Genomic DNA, 26,161 nt, shown 5'->3' on the forward strand with positions numbered 1-26,161 from the left:
CTGATGTGTTCTTTCACTGCTATTTCTTAATGGGTAAAGGTGGTTAAACAATAAGGATAAGCCCCAGTAATTATCCTGATGCGCTCGGTCCACAGGTCAGGGGTGGGCTTGATTAAATTCGTGGAGGGCTGACCCACAAACGGTGGGAAAATGCCCCTTCTTTTTCACTCAGCCCTGCAGGCAGCTAATCAATGTGCACATCTCACTTCCAGATTGTTTCACGAGACCAGAGCAATAGCGTGTAGCATTCATTAGGGCATTCACTCCTCTCTGTTGTTTCCTAATCAGTACAGGGACTCAGACAAGAGGCCAAGCGCCAGAGAGGACATAGAAGGAGGCGAGGAGGCTGCCCCCCGCTCCCTACACGGGGGCTGTAGCTCCCAATTACAAAATGTTCAACAGCAAAAACGAGACAATGAGTTTGTAGGTTGCTTGACATCTACAGAAAGCCACATATATTTGGTGTGAATGTGGATTTTATAAGCTGACCGTGTAAAGACTTAACCATTGACCAAGGCCAATTCTTTTTATACTAAGGGTAAAATTCAATTTTAGACTCAGTGGTAATGATGCAGATAGTATGCGAGATGCTGTTGGCGCTGGTAGGCTACATGGGTTCTGAGTAGAATTTGAATCTGTGCAGATTTCCTTTTTCGGAAGTGGAATGCCCTTTAAGTATACAACACAGCTTCTGGCTCACCCTTAGGCAATGCACAACAAAAGAGCTACTGACTCACTCCTGTGCTGAGCGAGCATTTCTTCCATACTCCTTTGCCTTTTACTCTCATGATCCATGGCTCATCTCCGAATAAAGATGGTGGGGTTAGGCTCCGAAATGGAGCTTCTCTCTTGGCAGAGGTAACAAGACCATATAAGGATCAAACCTCTGTTTCTGCAAGAGCAAACTGAGTTACCCAACGCCAACTATTTTCATTCATTTTCTACTAGACAGTCTAATTAAGTTTGTGACTCCACCAGGCTGGCGCTGTGTCTATCCTGCGCTCCATTCAATACCCACCGAGCCACTGCTGCTAAATAAATCATTACTGACAATGAGACAAAATCTAATTTAAAAATTATAGGTGTTCTGGAAATGCATTTATTCACTTTGTTAAAGTAATTATAAAGCAAATGTTTCCTAGATAGATCATTTAACCGTGGCATATGATAAAAATACTTTTCTTCCTATATCTTGCTTAAAAAAAAAATGCCTTTTTTAAAATTTATTTTATTTTTTTTATTTCTTAACAGCAGAAAGTTGTACTAAAGAATTTTAAAGACCCCTGCCATTAGAAATACTGATCTCGGGGCACCTGAGTGGCTCAGTCATTAAGCGTCTGCCTTCGGCTCAGGTCATGATCCCGGGGTCCTGGGATCGAGCCCCGCATCGGGCTCACTGCTCCGCAGGAAGCCTGCCTCTCCCTCTCCCACTCCCCCTGCTTGTGTTCCTGCTCTCGCTGTGTCTCTTTCTTTGTCAAATAAACAAATAAAATCTTAAAAAAAAAAAAAGAAATACTGATCTTCAAGCACTTGGAAAACTGCTGGGACACCTTAGAAGATATTGAGAATAACTCATAGTAATTTTGAGAATCATAACTTGGAGCTTCTACGTCACTTGTCCCAGGAAAGAGCCCATTCTGGCCCCTTTCAGTAGAGATGAGAAAGGACACTTGGCCCCGTTCCCAGGGAGGATGTACCTGAGTTTTCTCCTGACTTACCCTGAGTGGATTTTCATTAAGGTAAGGGGGTTCACCTTCCACCATTTCGATTGCCATAATCCCCAGAGACCAGATATCAACTTTCGGACCATAAGCTTTTCGAGTTACAACCTCAGGCGCCATCCAGTAGGGAGTTCCCACCATAGTGCTCCGTTTACTTTGCTCGGGGGTGATCTGGGCGCAGAACCCAAAATCAGCTGCGGGGAAGAAAAGCCAGTTACAATCAATTCAATTTCTTCTTATTTTTTTTTTCACAATAGGTCACTTTCACATATGGCTGTCCCTTCCTCCATTCGACACAGAGCTTCCACCACTCCCTAGCTCCTAATCATCATTACCTGATCCCTCTGGTGGCCCTGATTTTAAAAGGGTCTGAGATAACCGATTAACATGATGTCATTTTTACTAGTCCTCAATCTGGTTCCCTCCCCATTACTGTCCCCTCCAACTTATAGGATCTTTCGGTTTTCTAGTTAGGTATTTGTCATCTAGCAGATGGCAGTCCCTAGGAATTCTGAAATGTTAAACACCCAGAATCTGGCCACGATCTATAGGAACACGGCATTAGAAAAATAAAATTCTTTACTTCAAATGGGGCTCTAAATGCTTTCAAACCAATCACTTTCAATAGCCACTTTTTTCTCAAGACAGACAGGAAATGAGCAGAAATCCCATGATACTCTTTCAAACACCATCTGAACCAAAATACCTACTCAATTTAACAGAGCCATCCATCCCAAGAAGAATATTGTCACTCTTTATGTCTCTATGGATCACTTGGTTTGAGTGCAAAAAGTCCAGAGCTTGGAGGCACTATTGAAATCAGAAAAACAAGTTCTAGTTATATCGCAAAGAATTTAAAACCATGTAAGTTTCGTTTCTAGATAAATGTGGGGCAAAGGTATAAATTTACATTGTCATGTGAAAGAGATTACTGTTGTCTTATCATTTTGAAATCATGTTACCATTTACATCAATGCTATAACAGCATTATACATTATAAAAGCTCCCGAGTCAGACTAGGACATGAAGAGTGGGGATGTGTGTGTGATAAATAGCACTAAATCCTTAATACAGCCAGACGAACCAATTAATAATCATGCTTTGACCTAGTCATCTGGAGGGTGTGGATTTGGCTTGGTCCGACACAACAGGCACAGTAAGTTTCTGCCTCCACGGTATTTGATTCGGGAGGCCTGAAGGGGGACCCAGGAATCTGCATTGAAAATGAGTGCCCCAAGCTACCTGTGATGGACAGCCGTGGTTGGGAACCACTTCTAGGCTATGAAGTCGCTATAGTCACTTGTTGGGAAATGGCTTTGCGTCGTGCAACATGGAAACCACAGGCTCAGGGTGGAATGGGCTCCCATATATTAGAAGTTTGATTCATTGCATGAATAGAAAATACCTGTGTTTGGTGGATACATCTACATGCTTGGCCAGGAGGAAATGGGGACGAGAAGAGAGCAAGGCAGGAGGAAGTTTAAGTGAACGATTTAAAATAATAATAAAAAAAATGACTAGCTACAATTATTTGGTTTTGTCTTCCTGTCACTGGTTTCCAAGTTTCAGTGGGTCAGAGTTCCTACTTGCGTCTGCAGACAACCTCACCACAACGAATGGGGTAGATGGTCATGTCCGAGATGAGATTCCAAAGAGGAGTGTGTTTTCAAGTACCGAGAAAAATATGATAAAATGTCCTCAGTTTTGCATGAAACTAGGGATATGACACCGTTATGGGACGAGAGGCAGGCACTCAGACGTACTGGAGGGTTTGGAGGGACGTCCAGATTGTCCTGGGAAAGCAAATACTGTCTGGGCGGAGGCAGGATCTCGCTTAAATTGCCTTCTCAAAAATGACAGGGTTATAATGGTTTGTATTTTACAAGGCTCCTGTTGCACATGCAGGACAAAATGATTATCGTGTAAAAATCATGTAAAAAATTGCATGCCACTATCAGTGTTTCCCATGTTCGCTGAGACTACAACATGCAGGCTTAGAGGTGGCACTTTGTGAATGATGTAATAGAACTCAAAAGATTCAGAGCGAAGGGACTAAAATAAATAACAGGCTGGGAAGGGAGAGGATGGAAAGTGCTATTAGGAAAGGATCTGAATTGAAGTTAGGTTCTCCAGTTGGTTTTATTTTTTCGTAGAAAAGATGTGCTATCATTACTTCGATGTCATACGCATTCTGGATAATCAGAGATAAAGAACTGCCAGTTTTGGCATTCTCATCAGCTAGAAACGCTCTATTTTCTTACCTCTCTGCAGACAGCTGCTATCTGGCCTTCATCCATACAGGTCTCTGTGACCACATCAGTCAGAGAGCCACCAGCCAAGTATTCCATGACCACCCATAGTTCATCACCCACTAAGTAGCTACAAGAAGAGAATAAAAAGACATTGACTCAGGCCTAAGGAAGTGGGGACTCTTCTATATTCCCTTTAGGAAGGTAGTTTGCAGGTAGTGTCTGCATTTGGCCATATTCTATAATGGGAGGAAAATATCAATGGTGGGGATAACAGGAAACTTCCTTAGCATTAGAAGAGAATATGAGCAAACATGTTTCCAAAGAAGACATCCAAATGGCCAACAGACACATGAAAAAGTGCTCAACATCGCTTGGCATCAGGGAAATCCAAATCAAAACCTCAGTGAGAGACCACCTCACACCCGTCAGAATGGCTAAAATTAACAAGTCAGGAAACGACAGATGTTGGCGGGGATGTGGAGAAAGGGGAACCCTCCTTACACTGTCGGTGGGAATGCAAGCGGTGCAGCCACTCTGGAAAACAGTAGTACGGAGGTTCCTCAAAAAGTTGAAAATAGAGCTACCCTATGACCCAGCATTTGCACTACTGGGTATTTACCCCAAAGATACAAATGTAGGGATCCGAAGGGCTACGTGCATCCCAATGTTTATATCAGCAATGTCCATGGTAGCCAAACTATGGAAAGAGCCAAGATGTCCATCAACAGATGAATGGATAAAGAAGATGTGGTATATATACACCATGGAATATGATGCAGCCATTAAAACCCCCAAAATCTTGCCATTTGCGATGATGTGGATGGAACTAGAGGGTATTATGCTAAGTGAAATAAGTCAGAGAAAGACATGTATAAACAAATAATACATTATATGTTAAAAAAAAAAGAAGATAGTAGGAAGGGAAAATTGAAGGGGGGGGAATCGGAGGGGGAGACGAACCATGAGAGACAATGGACTCTGAGAAACAAACGGAGGGTTCTAGAGGGGAGGGGGCTGGGGGGAGGGGTTAGCCCGGTGATGGGTATTAAGGAGGGCACGTATTGCATGGGAGCACTGGTTGTTATATGCAAACAATGAATCATGAAACACTACATCAAAAACTAATGATGTAATCTATGGTGATTAACATAATAAAATAAAATAAAAAAAAAAGAAGAGAATATGCGTGAAAACCAAAGGATCATCAGACCTAACTGTATACCATGGAGGAAGGAAAAGAGCAAGGAGGCCTCTGGTGACTGAATACTGGCTCTCATTCCACTGTAAAAGCTTCTTGCAATGAATGGGATCAGTGACTAGCCATTTTGGATAACTTGAGGCATTGTGTTGACGTCTTCGACTGAACTGGCCCCTGGAGTACGGATTTATAAGATATTTATTCAGATCTCAGCATTATTTTTGATTCTACTGAATTAACTGCTGAAATGCTTTCGAGCAGTTTCAGAATCAAAGAGACTCATGTTTGCAATGGATGTACTTTGCTGAGGTCGTGGTCCTATTAGAAGTCAGTAGCAATGTGCCCATTTTCTTTAGGTGGTTACTGAGGAACACACTCCCAAGTGATCAAACATGGGGAGGAAGTTCACCAGAGCCCGACAACTGAGCAAATTCAAAACATCTGAAACCAACTGAAGGCACATTAGCAGCATGATCAGGTCTCTCTTTCCCCCTGCTCAGCAAGAGAGGAATTACGGTGAATGGAATGACCCCAAAGATTCCATCCTGCCCTAAGTTCCACATCAATACGAAGCAAGACTTTCTATCCAGTGATGCTCAAACTGCAGTGCCCTTGAGATTCACCTGGGCAGCCTGGTAAAAATGAACATTCACAGGCTCTAGCTTATTAGTAAAGAAAGCATCTGCGAAATCTACATTTTTTTTTTTTTACAAAGGCAATTTTTACAAAATTAAAAAAGCAGAGTGGAGTCACTTTACTGCAGATAGCCCATAAGTGGCACTTTATGAAGCTCGGATTTCGGCCGTAAAATTTGACTCTTTTTTTTTTTTACTCCCCCTTTCCCCTCTTCCTCTGGTCCACCTGGCACAAAACACAGAAAGCAAGATTTTAAGCTCATCGAGGTTGGAGACCTCATCTTATTTCCTTTATATCCCCCCAGAGTACACAGCACAGTGGTGCTAAGCAAACACTTACTGAAATTGAATGAGACAGATGTTAACCACAAGTGAAGAGTGAGCGCTGTCTTTAAATGCCTATTTATAACCCACCGCTAATACCACTGATGAAAGAGACATTAATTACCTGGTCCAGGAAAAAGGTTTGAGATTAAAGTCTCAATTCCCTAGACCTCACTGTCAGTTAATCACAAAGCACCCATTAAAGCGGGGCTGGTGCAGCCAGCCTTCTTCACTCACAAACCCAGAGATTGTACCGGCTCCAAACACTTGGTGAAAGGTTTAAAACACCGAGACTCTCCCCTGTACGCAACAGTCTATTGCCTGCCAACACGGAGTCACGCTCCTCTAAAGGAAATTACACAAACTGTTCATGCTTAGAAGCAGAACCATAAAATGTGTCTTCAAATGTTTGATGGGTGGGCAACGTTGAGCAACAGATGCGAGACTCCCTATTCTGTAGCCCTTGAGAAGTATTTGTAGAATGGTTGCTACATGACTAGATCCTAAATAAAATACTTTGCCAAGCCAATGACGTCGCATAAAGAAAGCCGGTATGTAATGAGAGAAAACACTTACCTATCTAAATAATTAACAATATTGGGGTTCTTATTTTCCCTCATGACCAGAATTTCATTAATAATTAATTCCTTTTTGGGCTGCTGTTGAAGGTTCATCTGCTTTATGGCCACCTGAAAGATAATGCAAGAATGAGTTAGAGTCATTAAACACACACACCCATGGTTTCGTTTTTGTGTGTGTGTGTGTGTGTGTGTGTGTGTTTGTGTGTGTGTGTGTCTGTGTTTTCGGTGTTGTTGTTGTTGTTTTTTTTTTTGGTACACAGAGTAAGGCATAAACATTCTTTATCCTACTAGCCTCTTTCTCAGCGCCGCAAACTCATGCCCTTCTCTTTGCTCAATCAGAAGTAAACCACCCACTTCAGAAACTTTGGACATCGATGGAATCGATTCCTACGTCAACCCAGTGCCACCCATTTTGTAAGGCATAGCTGCCATCAAAGAAGAAATGTGACCGATACGAATGAAGGGACAGTAAAAATCAGGATCGAATGTGAGCACTCACCTCCTGTCCTGTGGCAATGTCTAGCGCTGTGTAAACAGTACCTGATGCCCTGTGAAGGCGAAAGGTATCAAATGAATAAGCAATCCAGGTGTTATCCATATACTTTATTTGAAATAAGGTGTAATTATTTTTAGGAGAGGGAAATCGGCAAACCTAAGATTCAAGGATGAAATAACAAAGGGACAACTGTTTTGTGTGATAATTACACCTGAGACAGTCTCAGTGTATCCCTTTTGGTGGGCTAGGAACTCCAGTCAGACTTTCTGCAGTAATGAACTGAGTAAAATAGCTTTGCTCCTTTTAGGAAACTCCTGGAATATTCTGAATACTCCTTGGATGTTGCAACAAACAACACTGCAGTCCTCTGATTAAACTGAAGTACCATTTAGGAAAGAATATATCATCTCTTTTTTAGGCAACCGTGTAAATCAATCTTTCCTTTTGGCATACGGACAGAGTAGCTTTTTTTCCCATAGATTTATAATTCTTAGGAATATTTTCACCTAGGGGCGCCTGGGTGGCTCAGTCGTTAAGCGTCTGCCTTCGGCTCAGGTCATGATCCCAGGGTCCTGGGATAGAGCCCCGCATCGGGCTCCCTGCTCGGCGGGAAGCCTGCTTCTCCCTCTCCCACTCCCCCTGCTTGTGTTCCCTCTCTCGCTGTCTCTCTCTCTGTCAAATAAATAAATAAAATCTTAAAAAAAAAAAGAAGAATATTTTCACCTAGGGGCGCCTGGGTGGCTCAGTCAGGGAAATGTCTGCCTTCGGCTCAGGTCACGATTTCGGCATCCTGGGATAGATCCCCACATCAGGCTCCCTGCTCAAAGGGGAGTCTGCTTCTCCCTCTCTCACTCCCCCTGCTTGTGTTCCTTCTCTCGCTGTGTCTTTCTCAAAAATAAATAAAGAAAGAAATAACCTAAAAAAAAGAATATTTTCACCTAACAAATCAATCACACTCGGTGCTGTACTTACCTATTGCTGTAGCTACACAAAGCAATGGACAACATGACTTCACTGTTTTTTTTTCCTTTTTCTAAATTTCTCAGCAGCTTCTACTATGAGGTTTCCTTCCAGCCCACTATCCTTTAAAAATCTATTGTTGGTTAGGCCTTGGAAGTACTCACACTTCCATTCTAACTTCAGTTATAGGGGTACTTTGCTTTTGCAAATAGCAATTGTTTAGTGAGGCTGAAGTCACAGTAAGGTTCTGTGAAACACACATGCATTCCGAACTACCTCCTCACCTCTATCCCCAAGAAAAAGGAAAAGCCTCATCAATTTCACTGAAATGTTTGTGATGAATAAAGGAATAAGGATGGAGATCGGTCCTTGTAATTCACCAGACATTATAATGCTCCAATATTGCTATTTAAAATTTCTAGAAACTATTGTTTCTCCTTTGCTCTCCATTTATCCCTTGCTATTTCGTTTTCTGGGTCCAGGAATTCTTTTCTTTCTTTCTTTTTTTTTTTTAAAGATTTATTTATTTTAGAGGGAGGAGCGGGCAGAAGGAGATAGAGAGAACCTCAAGCAGACTCCCCACTGAGCACAGAGCCCGATGTGGGACTCAATCCCACAACACTGAGATCATGACCTGAACTGAAACCAAGAATTGGACGCTTAACCGACTGAGCCACTCAGGCGTCCCTTGAATTCTATGTCAGCCATTTCATTGCCATACTTCTCTCTCCTTCTACTTGGATGAAGCAAAATATTTCTCACAAGCCTGGGAAGTTTACATTACCTCCTCCAAAGGAGTAAAATGAGTGGGGTAGTATGAGGAGTATTTGACTACTAAAAGAGATCTGAGTTCTGATATTTGTCCTAATGTCAACAAGCTGTGTGACCTTGGGCCAGTCACTTCCCCTCTCTGGGCTTCAGTTCCCTTGACTCGGAAAACAGTGATCCCAATAACAGTAAAAAATATGGAGCATGTTAGACACTGCACTAAGAACTTCATATAAATCACCTTATGTAACCCTTACCATATTTCTATAAGGCAACTGCTATTACCCCCACATTACCTATGAGGAACCTGAGGCTCAGAGAGGTTAAGTGACCTGCCCTAGGTTAAACAGTTTACAATCCAAGTCTGTCTGACTCCCTGACCTGTAAAATACAGCAAATGGGCCACTTTATCTCTAAGGTTCTTTTTTTTTTTTTTAATTTCTTTTTACGTAAGCTCCACACCCAACACGGGGCTTGAACTCACAACCCCGAGATCCAGAGTCCCATGCTCCACCGACTGAGCCAGCCAGGCACCCCGATTTCTAAGGTTCTTTAATTCCGTGATGTACAATCTACAAATTCTACTGCTCTCTTCGTTCTGTGTAGGTATTTAAATATCCATTGGAAGTAGACTAAAAAAAAAAAAAAAAAATCACCCTTACTCTACAGGTACCACCTAAAGCAGGACTTGCAAGTTTCAGAAACTCCTCAGGGTGGAAGCTTATGTTAAACAAATCAGCCTCCCAATTTTGTACGTTCGAGATTCTGGGTTCAGAGCACAGCGGTTGGTGCTCATGAAGTATTTTGTGTGTGTGTGCTCATTAAGTATTTGCTGAACAAATAACTTAATAAAAGTCTTTTCAAGCAAACATGCGATTGCAGTAAAACCTTGCCTTTCTGTGAAGGAAACGTGTCTTCCTCTACTTAAATCAACATAAAACACTTCCCGCGTGGAATAAGCTATCAGACATTCCTGATTTCAGGGGCCAGTCTGTGATTGGTCCTTCTGAACTCAGGATCCCTGGGCTCAGAGGAACAGATCACCTGGACCCCGCGTGTGTTTCGGCTGCAGGAGCTCTGAGATTCATAACTGCCTTATCCTATTATCATCTGTTGCTGTTACTGGTTTCACAGTAGAGAATGCCTGATTACTAGGTGTTGGCCCTTCCCAATCTCTCAGTCAAAACACCCTTGCTCGTGTCTGTCCCTCTTTTCTAAAAAGGCCAAAGGCCAAAGGGGACCCTACTAGATCACCTTTTAGAGGTTCCACAACCTTTTCCCCTCTAGCGGGTTTGCCTTTTTCTTTCAGTTTGGAACGCCTTTATCTGACGAGAACATATATAAAAACCCTCCATATAAAATGGGAACTGTTCCAGTTAAAGCTAGGAAGGGGGGCCCAAAATTTCTGCCCCGGCGGCCTCCCCCTTATTCACCACCCTGTCCCCGACCTCCAATCCCATTTGCACTGTCCCGGGGACTAAAATTGTGATTGACTTGGAGTGCAAAGGGGATTAGTGTTTATCATCTCCAGAGATTTACCTTTCAAATCCTTGGGTTTATGGCCCCCAACCACCCTCAACATTTCATTGTCTTAAATTGCTAACGTCCTTACCCTGGAATCCCAATATCCTGGGTTTTGTGGCATTCTGTGGTATAGAATTGCCACAAATCCCTACTCCACAGAGGTTTAAAGGCCCTGAAACTCTAGTAGAACATCAGTTATTAACTCAAAAATTAGCTTTTCTCCTCTCTCCCTTCTTCTACCTTATCACATATATGTAATCGTCTAGTGCGAGCCATTCCCCTTCTTCAACCCTTGTTCCCAGCCTTAAAATGGTGATATCCTCCTCTACCCCACTTCCCATCCCTCACCCCCTTCCACCCCCACCAAACAGGTTGGCCACTTGCAATTCACCACTCTGACCAACACATTATTTGTTGGCCCAACTTCTAGCCTTCACAGAATCCTCAACTCAAATGCACAAACTTGGGTGCTAACCTGGAGAGTGCCCTGTCTCCAACTCTATCTTGGCACCTCAAACGTTTCCCCACACACAGATCTGACGCCTTCCCATATTCTAGCAATTTAAGACTCTGCCAGTATAAATGTCAACACCTCTCCTTCTCTTATTCATTTACCAAAGTGCTCTCTTTGCCCACTGATAGGTTATGAACAGTAGTCCTCATCCCCAACTCCTCAAACCTTCCCGGGTTCAAATGCCACCAGTTCCTAGCTGCGTGTCCCTGGGTAAGTAATTTTACCTCTCTGTAGCTCAGGAATAAAGGATTAAATGTATACAGTGGTTAAAGACAGTTCTGATATACACATTGCCAATATGTATGAGCAATAACAACCATCATCATTATCCACAGACTACAATTTTATTATTATTAGGTTGACTGTTCCCTAATATATGCATTAAGCTCCCAAACTGTAATCTGTGGCTCACGAGGAATTTCTTTTAAGCATCTGGGAGTTTCCAAGATATTTGATTTCCAAATTCCTAACAGAAATTTTACATTTACCTATGGCAGAGCTAATTAAAATATCACATACACTTCTTTTTAGCCGGAATGATACCAACTTTTGATTACATTGCATAGCTCACTGATCAAAAGCTCTGAGCAGTGGTTAAACACTGTTTCCTTAACCGAGTCTGAGAAGTAAGCAACTATTTAATAAATATTGCTTAACAGTTGTAATTACTCATAACACAGAGTTCTTAAAGACAAATAATTAAAAGGATCCTTGGTGGTGAAGCTGGGAAGCAACCTCCTTGTAGTAAGTGAAGCATAGTAGTGTCTACTAAAGAAATGATCTTTGAGTCAACAACATGTCACACTGATTCCCCAAAAACCAGGCCTTGTCAATGGCTATCTTTACAAAATCAATCAATCACTTTAATGAAAAAAAAAAGAAGTCAGTATCACTTTAGGACATAAGGTTGGCAGGAATTAAACTCACAAATGTGAAAGTTAAAACTCACAATTCTCTAGTAGATTGGGCTGGTATGCTAAAATGGTCAACGTTGTCGATCTGATTTTTATGCCACGTAATTATATTGATCTTTATTTTCTCTCCATTCCAGTTATATTGAAGCCAGATTGCTGTGAGGGAGAACACTTGCTTATGATGGGGATTTTGTTTATACCAGCCCTCAGTCACTCTGATGGTAGAAAGAAACCATGCCTTATCAGGACTCCAAGGAAAATAGAGATCATTCAGTTTAACCTCATCACAGATGAGACATCCGAAGCCAAGAGAGCAGGGGGAATGTGCCCCAAGATGACACAGCTAGTAAGTAACAAAAGCCTCCTAATTTTGAGCAAAAGATATTTCAGTGAACCTACACTACGGTTCAAGAATATTAAACCAATAGATTGCTCAACCGTTGGGCCTCATCATCAATTACAGCATGATGAGTACTGCTGGGTTCTTGGCATCACATTAGCTGCTTTATCAACAATTTCTTTTTGACCTGGCCAAGCACTTAATACTCAAATGGAAACACTGGCATCTAGCCTAAAGTGTCTAGAAAGAAACAAACAATTCACTATTTCTCCCTTTTCCTCCCAAGACGAGTCCGTTTAATTATCAGCAATCTTCATCAGGTTTGGATGTTTCCTGCTAAGAGCCAATGTCAAGCCACGATCATGAGTAGTTGCCAAGGCAGCAACGCGGTTAAGACTTACGATTTCTATAAATCACTCCGATTTCAGCATCGAAGTGGATTACGGGAGGGTAAGAAAGGCAGGCAAGTGAGGCGAGGAGGAAGCTCAAAGGCTGAGAGAAAAGGGAAGTGGGGGAGAGGACCAGAGAGGGCTCGGTGAGGTCTAAAGGAAAGCCTCGTGGTAGTAAGAGTGAGGAAGTCAGAAGGATAGGGTGATAATCACATTTAAGGTTTTATAAGCATAAATCCGGTGCTAATGAGGTCACAGTCAGAGATTTAATCCACATTGAGGATGGCTGTGTTTTAGATCTACTCGTCCTTCTGCCGCTGCTGCTAGAAAAGGCTGTCTCGTTTATGGACATGCCTTCCTTTCTGTCTGCTCTCTGTAAATGGGTGAGCTCACTTACGGCTCGCCCTATGCAATGTGACAAATGAAGATACTGGAAGGGGACATGGGAAAGTAGCCTGTCCAGGGTTACACAGTTTGTCAGCAGCTGAACTCAAAACCGCGTGAGTCTGACTCCACGGCCCATTGCACTTAACTACCGCTTCACCTTCTCTTACAGACCTTTAGCATTTTTACGTCAATGCTAAGTGCAAGCGTGGCACTTCCTAATGCCCACGTTTGTATTTACTGTGCTATAAAGTGCCTCCCTAGAATACTGCCTCTCATTTCCTGCTTAACTTAGTCCACGTGCCCCTTGGTAAGGCATTTATTTTATCCCTGGACACGGTACGGTTGACTCCTTTGGCATAACCATTAGGAGCTGGCTCTTCTGTTTCCTGACTCAACTAAGCTTGCTCACGTGGCCAAGAGTGGATTAGTTCTTAGGACTGGACTTTATGTTCTGCTGAGTATTTAAGATATGGTTACTACTTTGTAGGCCCTTATCTTGCTATATTAATGCACTTGACATAAAGACACCTGGATATCATATTGTCCAATACTACCGTGCCTCTACGCATCCTGTGGGGGCATATGCCCTCTGGGCTTCTGGAATGGTGATGAACAGTGTCCCCACTGCATGCAGTAACTCTTTCAGAGAGGGCCCCAGGGTTTCCTTTATGTAATCTGCCTCTTAAAAAATATATCACTAAATTAAAAAAATAAAATAAAATTACATAAAAGGCATGTTCTTGAAGTACCGGGATGTGGTCCGGTCTTTAATTACTGGGATGATAAATTGGAACATGGGATTTTGTTCTTTAGCTAGGGTGTGGCTTGCCCCAGAGCGCCTGCGGTCCTTCAATTTTAAGGGAGCTGTCACACATTATGGGTGTGGGGCCAGGGAGCTCAGTGGGTTAGAGTCCAGTGATAATGAGGCCACTGTTCCAGGCCTTAATCCTTGGAAAGGCCAGATAACTCAACGACTCACTCCAACATGAAGTCTAAGCAGCTGTTTCACAGTGCGTGCCACTGGTCTCAAGAGGGCCTAGACAGGCAAGGGGGGCAGGCGGCTTAATACAAGCTCATTACTATGGCTGGAAAAAACAAAGTGCAAACTCCGCTAATGGTGGCTGATTGAGTGGCACCATCTTTCTTTGCAAGGGACAGCACACAACACAGAGCATTTAAGAGCATTAAGTAGAACAAAGAGCATCTTCCATGGCTCTATAAACATTGTTCTTCACAAATGCTAATGTATTTCCAATCTCCTTCATCACAAAGCCCGTTACAAAGCCCAGGCGACATCTATTTAGTGCCTTGTAGGAGTGCTCTACCTTGTATGGCCCAAAATAGATCCGATGAGGAAGCAAATACTTTTGGGGTGGGTGGTCCCACCCGACGAATCACCGCTGTAAGCACACTAGACACCACTTCTGCTCTTGCCCATAGTTTCTTGAACAAAGAGAAACAAGTCAGAGGTTTTATTCTCAGCACTTATCCCCGAGTTCCATGCTGTACACTGCTTTGTCGGGTTCTCCAAACAAGCTGTTATTCATCGAGTCCTTTAAGAAACAAGTTTCAAAACTATTCATCTTCAATATGGGGACTTCATGTCGGCGTAGGAAGAAGAGGGCTCCTCACTGAGTAGCCAAGAGAAGTCTGAAAAATACCTAACAGGATAGATTTACTTTCTGAAGCCTGAAAACTAAAACTAATTTAGAGGACAAGGACTGAAGGCTTACAAATAAAACAAGGTTTGTCCGAAATTATGGATGGATTGATCGTATCATCATTCCATAGAATTATATGATCGGCAAAGATCCAGATGGTAGACAAAAAGCCTTTGGCCAAACGTGTTATCTTTAAGTGCAGGAGGAAAACGATTTCAAGAAATGCTCTCATTGTCAATTTCTGTGACAAATTTAGCTATGCGGTTGGTCCAATCTTTGAAGAGATGCAACATACATCGAAGGTATACTTGGGCATAATACAGACTTGGACTCTGTTGACCAAGAGATCTTTCACGAGAGCCTTTTGTTTGCCATATAGTTTCTTGTTAAGAGTTCCTTTCTTAAACACTTTCCCTTCTGAAAATCAGCGTGGTGATGAGTTTTTAGTATAATCCTAGAATCCCAAATAAATGAAGACGGCTGTGGCAGTGCGGGTGTGGGCAAACAGGCCCTCCCGAGCGTTGTTAGTGGGCAATGTCAAGTGGAATGACCTCTATGGAGGGCAACTTGGACATTAAAAATGCACATATCCTTTCATGTAACAATTCCGCTTTCCCGGGCAGTTTAACTTAATGAACAATTTGCATATGTATGAAGTGGCTTGTTTGTAAAGATCTCCACTGAAGCCTTGTTTATATGAGCAAAATATTGGAAACAAACGAAATGTCTATCAGTGGGGGCCTGATTAAATACATTATGGTCCATCCAAATTAACAAACAAAAAAAACCCACCACATCTGTTAAAAACAATGAGGTACTGATATGGAATCATCTCTTAAGACAAAGGCAAACAACAAAATAGATTTCTAGTATGTTACCACTTGTGTTAAAAATAGAGCCATGACACAGACACACACAGGCACACACACAAATACACAGAAATGTACCATTTGTGCCCAAATACAAGGTGAGGTATTCCCCACCCGCCGCCAATTTCTTCCTCAGGAAAAAGGGGGAATTGCCTTATATTCAAATCCTTACAAAATCTCTCATGCAATATGGTAATTCTCCATATTCATTTATTTTTATCCATAAAGTACTGTTTGGGAAAGACACATTAGGTTGAGGTATTCTCAGTCAATGCCAGTTTTGGATGCTCATAGAGACAGTCAGAATTGGAAAGGATGTAAATAATTTCTGAAGGTATGAACAGAACTGCAAGTGTTAGATGTCATAAACAAGCTTTTTAAAGGTCACTTTTGAAATTAATGCAGTGAAAAGGTCACCTGTTAGCTCAAGATATGATAGTGTGACTATCAAATACAACAGTGAATGCAACTGATTGAAACATACTGAAAACATAAAGACCCATGAGCTTATAACAAGTTTTTTAATAAAAGAGAATGCCTCCTTCTCCTACTTAAAATAGAATCAAAATACCCCTCATTGGACACTTTAGGAAGTAACTTGGGTATCAACTCCTTACACTGAAATTGGCAATTATAAACTTAATGAATTTATCTTGATTTGCCTGTTGATGAACTATATTTCAGGGTGACCAAAGACCCTCAGCTGATGAGAGGTAAAGTTATTTTCAACAAAAGCATTGTAGTTAATAAAGTGAGGAAGGTAATTTTTAGAAAAGGTAAGTTTTAGAAAATCACTATTTTGTAATGCCTAATTTAATAACTGATTTGGGCAATATAGTCATCAATAGATGAAAACATTAGATGAAAGGCTGACGAGGAAATTGGCATTGGAGGGGACAGGGAGTCCCCACTGAACCTTCTGATCAATCAATTCAGCACTACCCAATGGGTCGATCAGACACTGTGTGCCTTCTGATGTAATATGAAATACACAGCACTGACCTATGAAGAAATCTTGCTAAAAGTTGCACCTGAATCTTATTAAGCTTTTAGAGCCAACTTCCATTTATAGGAAATACAGGGAATAGAGGAGCAACTTAAATGACATCAAATGAAACTAACAGACAAATCCAGAAAGTGGTACATTCTACAAGACAATGACTAGTTTCTTCAATAAGTCGATGGTAGTGGAAAAAGAAGGGGGCCTGCTTTAGAGTACAGAGATTTAAGAGACATGACCGGATGCCATATGTGGTTCTTCTTTGGATGCTGATTTGAAGGAATCAACTATAAAAACTGCATTTTTGAGACAACTGGGAACTCTGATAATAGATGATATCAAGCCATTGCTGAATTTTTGTAGGTCTTTTTATGGTATTGTGATATTAAAATACTGATCGATGTTGAACTGGGGCGATAAGAATATGCACATTTCTGTACTATTCCCTCTACTCTTGTATATGTTTGAAAATTTGCAATAGAAATTTTAAGTGATAGAGGAGAGAGTTATGTTGTGAAGATGTAAATATACACCTACAAAACAGATTCAGAAAGCAATCATCTTAATGTTATAGGAACGGCTAACTGCAACCAGAAATAAAATATCCTGGGACAGAACAGTATGTGGATTCAAAAATATTATATCTGAAGATGTTCGATGAAATTCAGATGATGTACTTGGATAACTGCTGGGTGACTCAAAACGGGGCTCTAATGATTACAAAAACAATGATATTAAAGATACACAGGAAGATTTTGAATTATACTCCTCATGAAACGTGAGAGTAGAAAAATCTCTCCCAATGCACACATTATATAATATGTGGTTTTAAATATATAAATTAGAGTGATTAACAAGTTAAATATCAGAAATAGACATTCACCATTTGTGTATCTAACAGTTTACATATTCAGATAAGTCAAAAATCTGTTTTAAAAATTACATCACGGTGTGACCTTATATTCACGCATGTGGTGTGTGCCTGCATGCGTGCCTGTGTGCGCAGGGAACCTATGAAAGTTTAACCTAAGAAACCAGTAAAAAATCCTTTCTGGAGCTTTCCTTTGTACAAGATAACAGGGAGGCTAAGGCACAACGCTTGGAGGGACATTTACTTTTCACTGTCTACTCCTGTGAACCTCCTGGTTACACCATGCCCAAGTATTACCTACTTTAAAAAAATCGAACAAATAAAAATCACAGTGCAGCTCGTATCTCTCACTTTGTTTCATGACACAGTCCCAACAGATCCTTTTTAGCATTATTTCCTGTTAACTCCCCTGCCAAGCTGGAGGTTTGACTGTCCATGAGACTGGTACCGCTGATTTCACTTGTCTGGTCTTTCTGATATGCATTCATCAAATAGTTGTTAGGGATTTCCTTTATGTCAGACACTGTTGTGGGCCCTAGGGATACCAAAGCGAATACAACCTAGAGTATGAAGCCAGTGTTCCTTTGGTTTCCTTCCAGCAAAACTGCCCATAATCCCCAAGTGTTCAATCCTACCCTTTCTCAAGTCACGATTCAAATGCACCCTTCTCTAAGGATCCTTCATCATACCCTCTCCCTGGCTATAAATGGTCTGTCCCTCTTCTCCGTCCCCATGGCTCTTTGTAATTATGCTATGCTACCTGCCCTATCCTGCTCTACAGAATAGTAACAGTGGGTGCCTTTCACCTCTAATGATACCTAGCATTTACTGAGCCCTTCGCTATTTGCCATGTTGTGCTGAGCACCCAAAATGCCTCCCATCCTTCACTTCCCTCAACCTGATGAGGTATGTATCTTCTGCTTACTATGGATGAGAAAACAGATGCTCTAAGAAATTAATTAAAGTACATGCATTTGGGGGGGTCCCCCGCTTATTTCTCGATACAACTTTCCTTCTCTCCCTGTTGGATGTTCCAAAAGGCAGTGAGCCCTAGGCTCACTGTGACTCTCAGAACCTGGTTCTTAACTACGATTTTATGTTTTGTGCATTATAGGTAGCAGGCATTCAGTCAAACTGCACCAAATGAAACAAGTCACTCCTTAAACTGGATCCAAACCGTCTCCGGGTTGCATCCTCAAAAATATTTGTCTATTACAATGTTGAAGAGAGAGCAAACATGAAAGCGAAAGAGAAAAGGGGTCTGCTTTTCAGTGCATTCTCTTGTAAGAAAAGGTCTTAAAAACGAATTCACATATATTAATGAGAAATCTGTGAGGCCCGCTGTAGACGTTAGTAAACTCAGCTATCTGCAATCACACAGCTGTACTGCTTCTGCGAGAATTAGGCTTTGCCAGGTTGATCTGACAAACTCATGTTGTTAATGATAATTTGGAGGATGCCAGGCCTTTTTACTTTCTTCCTTTCCTTTTTGTTAAACTTTACATACATCTGCTCAAAATATCCAGATTTGGTGGCCAGTTATAGAAGTCTTTTCACAGAAATCTGGTGAAATAATGTCATTTTTAGCCTTCAACTCTCAGCTATGGCCTCGAATGATTAGACATGCAATTCTGAACTTGATTTATGGAAGATGGAGGCCAATTCTCTGGCCCCGGGCCTGAACGCTGGGATGGCAGAAACCCATACTGGAAAATTTTAGTTTTCCAAGTAGATGAGGGTGATTAATGGAGAGGTTCTTCTCAAATCCGGCTCCCAAGAGTAAGCTGCTGTGCTCCCTGAAGCTGAAAATGGAATACGGGGGCTGATTATTCCTAGCACCAAATGATTACGGACACAGGTTTGATTTTCACAATCATAATAGGTAAAGCAAAACAATAAAAAACACCCGGACTTAATGAAAAGAAAATACAAACTCTATACACTGAAAGCAGAGGCGAGTTTGTCTAATTTAGGCCAGTAATTCATGGAAAAATCCATTGAGAGCAATTTAAGTAAAAGGAAAACTAATTTAAGTGGTTTTCGTTTTTTGGCCTAGAGAGAAATAAATCAGTATTTTGCTCACTCACTTTTAGAAATTAAGAACAGAGAGCAAAAATCTACTAGAAACACAAAACCAAAATTAGTAAATTAAATACAAGCTGAAATCACAGTAAATAAGTAGATTTCAGTTACTATATTATATCTTAAAAGCTCTTCAGATGTGCATCTTGATTTTATTTTGCGACCATCTGGGTTGAGTGTGTGTGTGAAAATGGGCAGTGCAAGGTGAAGCCAACATGAATGAAAAAGACAGCTGTGCAGCACACACAAAGTACCCAAAAGATAAGGAATCAGATCAAGTTATTATGGGAAGAGATGAAGACACACCGAGACAGAGAAAGAGATAGGGAGATAGGGAAACAGGACAGAAAGAGCAATACAGACAGGTACACACACATGAAAAGACAGGACAGAGGTTTTAAAAGGAGAGCTAGAAAGACAAATATTTTTCTTGTTTGTTTCACAAATATTTACTGAGGCAAAAACAGATCCAGAGAGATGGGAGAGGCAGACAGGAGAAGCTCTGTAGATCTTTGACCTTGGCCAAGTAAACTCTTGCTGTTGACTGAAATTGTACAAAATTGTTTCCTTTGTTTTTTGGAGGGAGGGGGCTACTACGTAAAAAAGCCCTGTGCTAGATACCAAAGGAGACAAAGGGAGGAATAAAATAGACTCCCTACCCTCTAAGGACTTATTTAGAAGTAGAATTGGGCATATGAGTGAAATATCTACTGGTTTCAACATTCTTTAAAATGATGAACTAGCTGGGAATTTAAAACAGACCTTCCCACAGTGGCAGGCAGGATTTCTGCTTTGACTTTTCAATTTAGATTATAAAGGTTTTACAGAGTTACGGAGAAATACAGAACTTTCCTTTTGCACCTTCAGAGGTCAGAGGCATAAATAACTAGGAGGGGAAATCTCTTTGGTATGCCAAGTTGCTTGGCGGCCTAATCTTTGTTCTTGGAGAAATCAGTCTTGCTTCATTACCTGGGTATCTGGGAGATATTTGAAACCATCTTTTACTTTTTTCTTTTTTAAATTCAATGCTATTTTTGGCTCAGTTGGGTCTTAGTGGGAAAGAACAATCAAAACAAAATTATAACATCTCCTACTTCCCACTCCCCAAAAAACAACTCTTGAAACAAACCTACTTTTTTGAAAAAATAAACAAATAGCTCCCATTTAGACCTACAACTAGAGTGGCGCTGCCCTTTAGAAATATAAGGTGAACTGTATTTTAAATTTGGGGGGAGCTATATTCTAAAAAGTTTAAAAGATAAAATTAATTTTAATAATACATTGTATTTAACACAATGCATGTAAAATACCACTTCAACATGTAACCAATATATAATTAATTAATGAGATACTTTGCATCATTTTTTCCTCCTAAGTTTTTGAAATCATGCATATTTTAGACTTGTAGCATATCTCAATTTGGACTAGCCCCACCGCAAGCGCTCAATGGTCACACGGTTACCATATTGGACAGCTATGATCTAAAATGCTGCTTCTCTGTGGATTGTGTATCCCTTCCTATTATTAGCTCCACCAAAAACCCAACCAGATTACAATAAAATATAAAAGGCAACTTTTGCTTTCCAAGCTCCCTGAATACTGTGTTGTTTTAACTGGCCTTGGGGTGTTCACCTTTTGGGCATTAAGAAAGCGAGTTGAGGTGTATGTATGTGTATACGGACTGGAGAAGGTATGGCTTCCTTACTTAAGTAAAACAACCATTCCACCAGAAGTTAAGAAGGAAAATTCCAGGTGGGAAATAATGGCTACAGAAGCCAGCCCTGCCCTGCACTCAGGTGAGGGAGACTTGTCTCAATGTTTTCCTTGTTCCCTAATGTATCCCTCTGTCAAGTGTTTACCACTATAGACTCTAAGTTCTTTGAGGGCCCACATCAGTACCTATCTCTGTCTCTCCAGCCTTTAGAAAAGTATCTGGCACACAGTTGGCAGTCAATAAGTGTGTGATAAACAAATAAATTAATTTAAATACATAGTGTTTCTCACTTGCATCAGACACATTTCAAGTGCTCCATAACCACACGTGCCACTGGCTATTGTATAGGACAACACACACAGACAACATCTCCATCATCACAGAAAGTTCTGTTTAGATAGCACCAGTCTAGAGCAATCGGGAGAAATACTATTTGACTGGTTAGGTGACAGGGGTCCCTAGGGACTAAAAACTTTTTCCCCCCATGAGCAAGTAAGAATACCAGTGATACCAAATGTCAAAGAAAGAGGCAAAAGCACAAATATTTTGACCCTTAGAAAGTTCAAATGCAACAGCATTATGGTTTCCACTGGAAGAAGAAACTTGGTCATCTATTTCTCCCTGAGTTTCTCCCTCCCTGTTCTGGTTTTCTTACCATAAGAAAGAAACCAGGCACATTCCCCACAAGTGCCCCAAGACTCTTACCCCCTGGCCAAAATATCTAATGATGAATGCTTTCCCTTATTTTGTGAGATAAGTCGGCAATTTTCAAAAGAAACTTTAGTGCCAAAGCTAGAGGGAAAAAATAAATAAAATATAGAAAAATTGTCAAGCTTATGTACAACACACGATTTTCTGAACCTAAGAATCCAAGGAAAAGTAGTGAAGTAACCGAAGACAAAATCGTCCATTCCCTTATCTGAAAATAGACTCCATTGGCTGAAGGGCTAGCATAATTCCGTAGGGACATTAGCTGTATCCCTTCCTTCTCAGCCAGGAGACCTCTGGGCTACCATCTTGGTTCCTGGCATACAGTAGTTGATGCATCTAAATATTTGTCTCCTTCCCCATTTAAGGACGCCTCTTAAGAACACTTCATTTGACTTTAAACAAAACGTTTCCCTGTTTCAAACACGGTAGCCCACTCTCAGTTTCACACTGAGATCTGAGAAACATGCCTAGTTACAGTTGACTTAGAGAACGGATGACTTCCACCTTTAGCTCTAGTGAATGATTCGGCCCTGTGGTTCCCTTGTCTTGCCGAGGATCAGGATTTTCGGAGGGATTTTCCCAAAGTTCAGATTCCTGGGCCCCACTCCAGACTTCTGAATCAGATCTCTGGCAGCCGGGCCTGGGGAATCTTTATTCTTAGCAAGCACGCTAAGTGAAAATGATGTACTCCTTCTCATTTAGGGATTATTGATCTGTTTCCTCCTTGAAGAGTCAACTCTGCCCCCCTCTGGACTGTTAGGTAAGGACTTCCCCTGCCCCCACTCTGTCACTGTATAGTTTGACAATGAAACAGAATCTGAAGCCTAACATCCGTACGGATGTAGTGGGGACAGGGATAAAGGGGGTTTTCATACAAGTTGAAGGTTTCTATAACCCTACGGCTTTTCCGGAGAAATCAGTCTGAATCTTCTAACTCTATGGGATTCAAATATCCTTAAACAATTCGCCCTTGGCCCGACAGAAGTGCAGATTCCAGCAGGATGTGTTGCTAGATTAATTAACAGTCTGTCAGCTAGAAAGCCCAATATTGAGAATGCAAAACATGAATATAACGCAGGCTGTTACTGAATCTGAATGTATATCTCTGGTGCTTATCTTCTGATATTTTAAATAACAATCACTTACCCTTGGCCTATTTTTTCAAATCTTGTGTATTTTTTCTTTGGGTCACCGACACTCACAATGCTTCCTGAGTTTGGGGGCGGGGGGAGAGGAAGAGAGAGAGAGAGAGAGAGAGAGAGAGAGAGAGAGATTTAAATTGATTGGTTGATTTCCCTTTATTTAATACTAAAAATTACAATGCCAGAGTCAATGACAAATAAAACATTAGAGCAATATTCCCATGGAATTTCTATAATTTATATGGCTAAAATACATTTTATTAAAGTAACAAACAGTAATATATTAATTAAAATAGTAGTAATAACCCATGCTTTTATATTCAAAATTGATGATGTTTAGGAAACAAAATGGATTGGACACAACTCAACATTTATAAAACGTTCCCATAAAAGGACACTGTAGATCAGGAGATAAAAACATCTAAGAACTTGTATGAACTATTTAATAAAATCACTATCTTCTCTGAATTGGAGTGAAGTTGAGCTCTACACTACATTCAGTTCTGCTGGACAAATATCTCTTGAGCCATTACTATGTACCCAGTACTGTGCTAAGGGTGATGGGGTCTAATAAAGAACAAAGTTGACTCATAAAGCAATGAGACTCATGCTTTCTGAAAACTACATCCCCAAACCCAGGACAGTACCTGCACTCCACACATTTTGTAACTTCATTGTAATATGATTTCCATACCATAAAGTTCACTCATTTAGAGGGTACAATTTATCAGTGCTCCCAAATATATGAAGCAAACACTGACAAGACTGAAGAGAGCTATTAACAGCAGCACAAATGGTCGGAGACTTTAATTAACAGACTGAACAACCAGAGAGAAGATCAACAAGGAAATGGAGAATGTGAACAACACTATGGATCCATTGGAGCTAACACATTTATGGAACGCGTCACCCAACAACTGAAGAATACACATTTTTCTCAAGTGCACAGGGAACGTTCTCCAGGATAGACCACATGTTAGACGGCAAGACAGGCATTCGCAAATTTTACAAGATTGAAATCATACAAACTGCCTTTTCTAATCATAATGGATACAAACTAAAAATCAGTAACAGAAAGATGACTGGAAAAATCCCAAGATATTTAAATAAGATGTGTGAAAGAAGATACCTCAAGAGAAATGTAAAAACAGTTTGAACTAAATGAAAGTTAAATACAACCTATCAAATTACGTGGGATGCAGCAAAAGCAGTGCCAAGTATTTTTTTTAAAAAAGAAAAAAAATTAGTGTACAATTCAATGGCTTTTCGTAAATTTTTTGAGTTGTGCAAATTCATTAAATTTCACCATGATCTCATTTTAGGGTGTTTTGGTCACCCCAGAAAGAAACCCTGTACCTGTTTGCAGTCACTCTTCATCCACCCCTCCCCCTGGCTTCCCTACCCACCCCCAGGCAACCGCCAATCTACTTTGTGTTTCTATAGACTGTTCCAAACATTGTAGAGTAAGGTTATAAACCATGCAAGAAAAACATTAATTTATCATATTTGGCTCTGGGAAACAAATACTGGTTTTGTTATTTCAAAAGAGCAAATCCAGTACTCAGAGGATGAATACACCACTCAGAACAAACCTAAAAGAAGGGCCATTGACTCTTCAATGCAGTGCTCAAATAGGTGCAGAAAAATTCCGGGGCATAGCAGCATCATGGGAATACAGGTTTAGATTCTCAAGTGGACTACCTCAAAGGGAATCATTTATTTGGATGTTTCTGGCTCTCCTTTTTTGTTTTTAAGCAAACATATCAGTATCATTACCTTTGAGTCATATTTTACTATCATGGCCCCTGTTCCAAAGAAGTGTAGCATCCGTAGGATAAGATTTACAGCATGAACTAATCAAGAGAAGGTCTGTAGATTCTATCTCCTAATGGTCACTCTTATTCCTTCCCTCCTTTTCATGCCCATGGTCAGTGCCATTGTTCAGGCCCTTAACATCTCTCGTCCAAACAACTGCACTCGTCATTACCTACCTCAACACTCTGTCTTCTCTATCTTCTGCAATGCTTTTGGAATAGGGTAACCATGTAATTCACAAACCAAGACCGTCTGGGTACATATTCAGGTTAAAATTTCTTAGTCTGGCATAGAGGGCTATTTTCCATCTAGCACCAACCAACTCCTACCTAACCAGACTAATCTCATATAATTCCTCTACTGTCCATCCCTCCTTCTTTAAATCCTAGTAATGCTATCATTATCCAAGGCTTATGTCTTTGCAGATGCTCTCCCTTTCCCTTACTTATCTAACCCATGAATTCCTATTTATTACTTAAACATTATCTCAAGTCATCCTACTTTGTGAATTCTTCTCTGATTCCTCTAATGAGATTCTCATGTTTCTTCTTGAGGGCAGGAACCTTGTCTTTTCATCCCTGTAACTTCAGTGCCTAGAACAATGGCCATCACTGAACGGTTATTTGTTGACCAAATGAATACCCACATTTAGCATGTAGTCAAGTGCTAAACTGCGTGCTACAAACAATACCTGGTGTTAATTCAGACCTACCAGTAGATGGTATACCTTGAAAAAAAACTGTTTCAGTCCTGGACTGTTCATCAAGTTGTTAGATTTACTGTTGTTGTTGGGGGTGGTGGTTTGTTTTTTACAACTGAAGTCCATGTTTCAGTGAAATTAAATAAGACGTATACAATATGTGAGTTGTTAAAATTCTTTTTCTTTTCCATTTCCAATCTTAGTCCATGGAACTACCATCTGTCTACTCTTTAGCCCAAGTCAGAAACTTGGGAGTTAGCTCTGACTCATCCCTCACCTTCACTACCCCCATGCAGCTGTCCACCAAGTCCTGAGCCTGTATCTGCTTACCTCCTAGAGACCTTGTCAATCTGTCCCTTCCCCTCATTCCTACTATTCTAGTTGCGCACTCATTGCTTTTTGTCTGGGCTGTTCCAACAGCCTCCTCACTGTACTCCCAACGTCCAGCCTCTTCACACTCCAGTCCACGATCTACACCTGTCTCTGGCAGGATGCTCTAAGTGGAAACCCGATCAAGTGATTCCCTGGTTCAGGAGTCCTCCAAGCTGCCCTCCCTCCCCCCAACGCCTACAAGGGTAAAGCTCAAACTCCTT

At 41.0% G+C, this 26,161-nt stretch overlaps 1 protein-coding gene across 5 annotated transcripts in view; it reads right to left on the minus strand.

Annotated features, from left to right (window-relative positions):
- The window catches only part of PAK3 (p21 (RAC1) activated kinase 3), an 87,452-nt gene that overhangs the window by 17,667 nt on the left and 43,624 nt on the right, over positions 1-26,161 (minus strand). For all 5 annotated transcript variants that reach the window (XM_028092282.2, XM_028092281.2, XM_028092280.2 and 2 more), the window contains 6 exons: positions 23,058-23,121; positions 7,211-7,259; positions 6,707-6,819; positions 3,983-4,100; positions 2,432-2,531; positions 1,719-1,915 (listed from right to left, as the gene is read on the minus strand). In XM_028092282.2, coding sequence (XP_027948083.1) covers positions 1,719-1,915; positions 2,432-2,531; positions 3,983-4,100; positions 6,707-6,819; positions 7,211-7,259; positions 23,058-23,121 — 641 coding nt within the window. The remainder of the gene's footprint in view (positions 1-1,718; positions 1,916-2,431; positions 2,532-3,982; positions 4,101-6,706; positions 6,820-7,210; positions 7,260-23,057; positions 23,122-26,161) is intronic.

This window comes from Eumetopias jubatus, unplaced genomic scaffold (genome assembly GCF_037043125.1).
Source record: "Eumetopias jubatus isolate StellerSeaLion01/CBP00866 unplaced genomic scaffold, mEumJub1_p1.0 scaffold_11, whole genome shotgun sequence".
NCBI classification, from domain to species: Eukaryota; Metazoa; Chordata; class Mammalia; order Carnivora; family Otariidae; genus Eumetopias; species Eumetopias jubatus.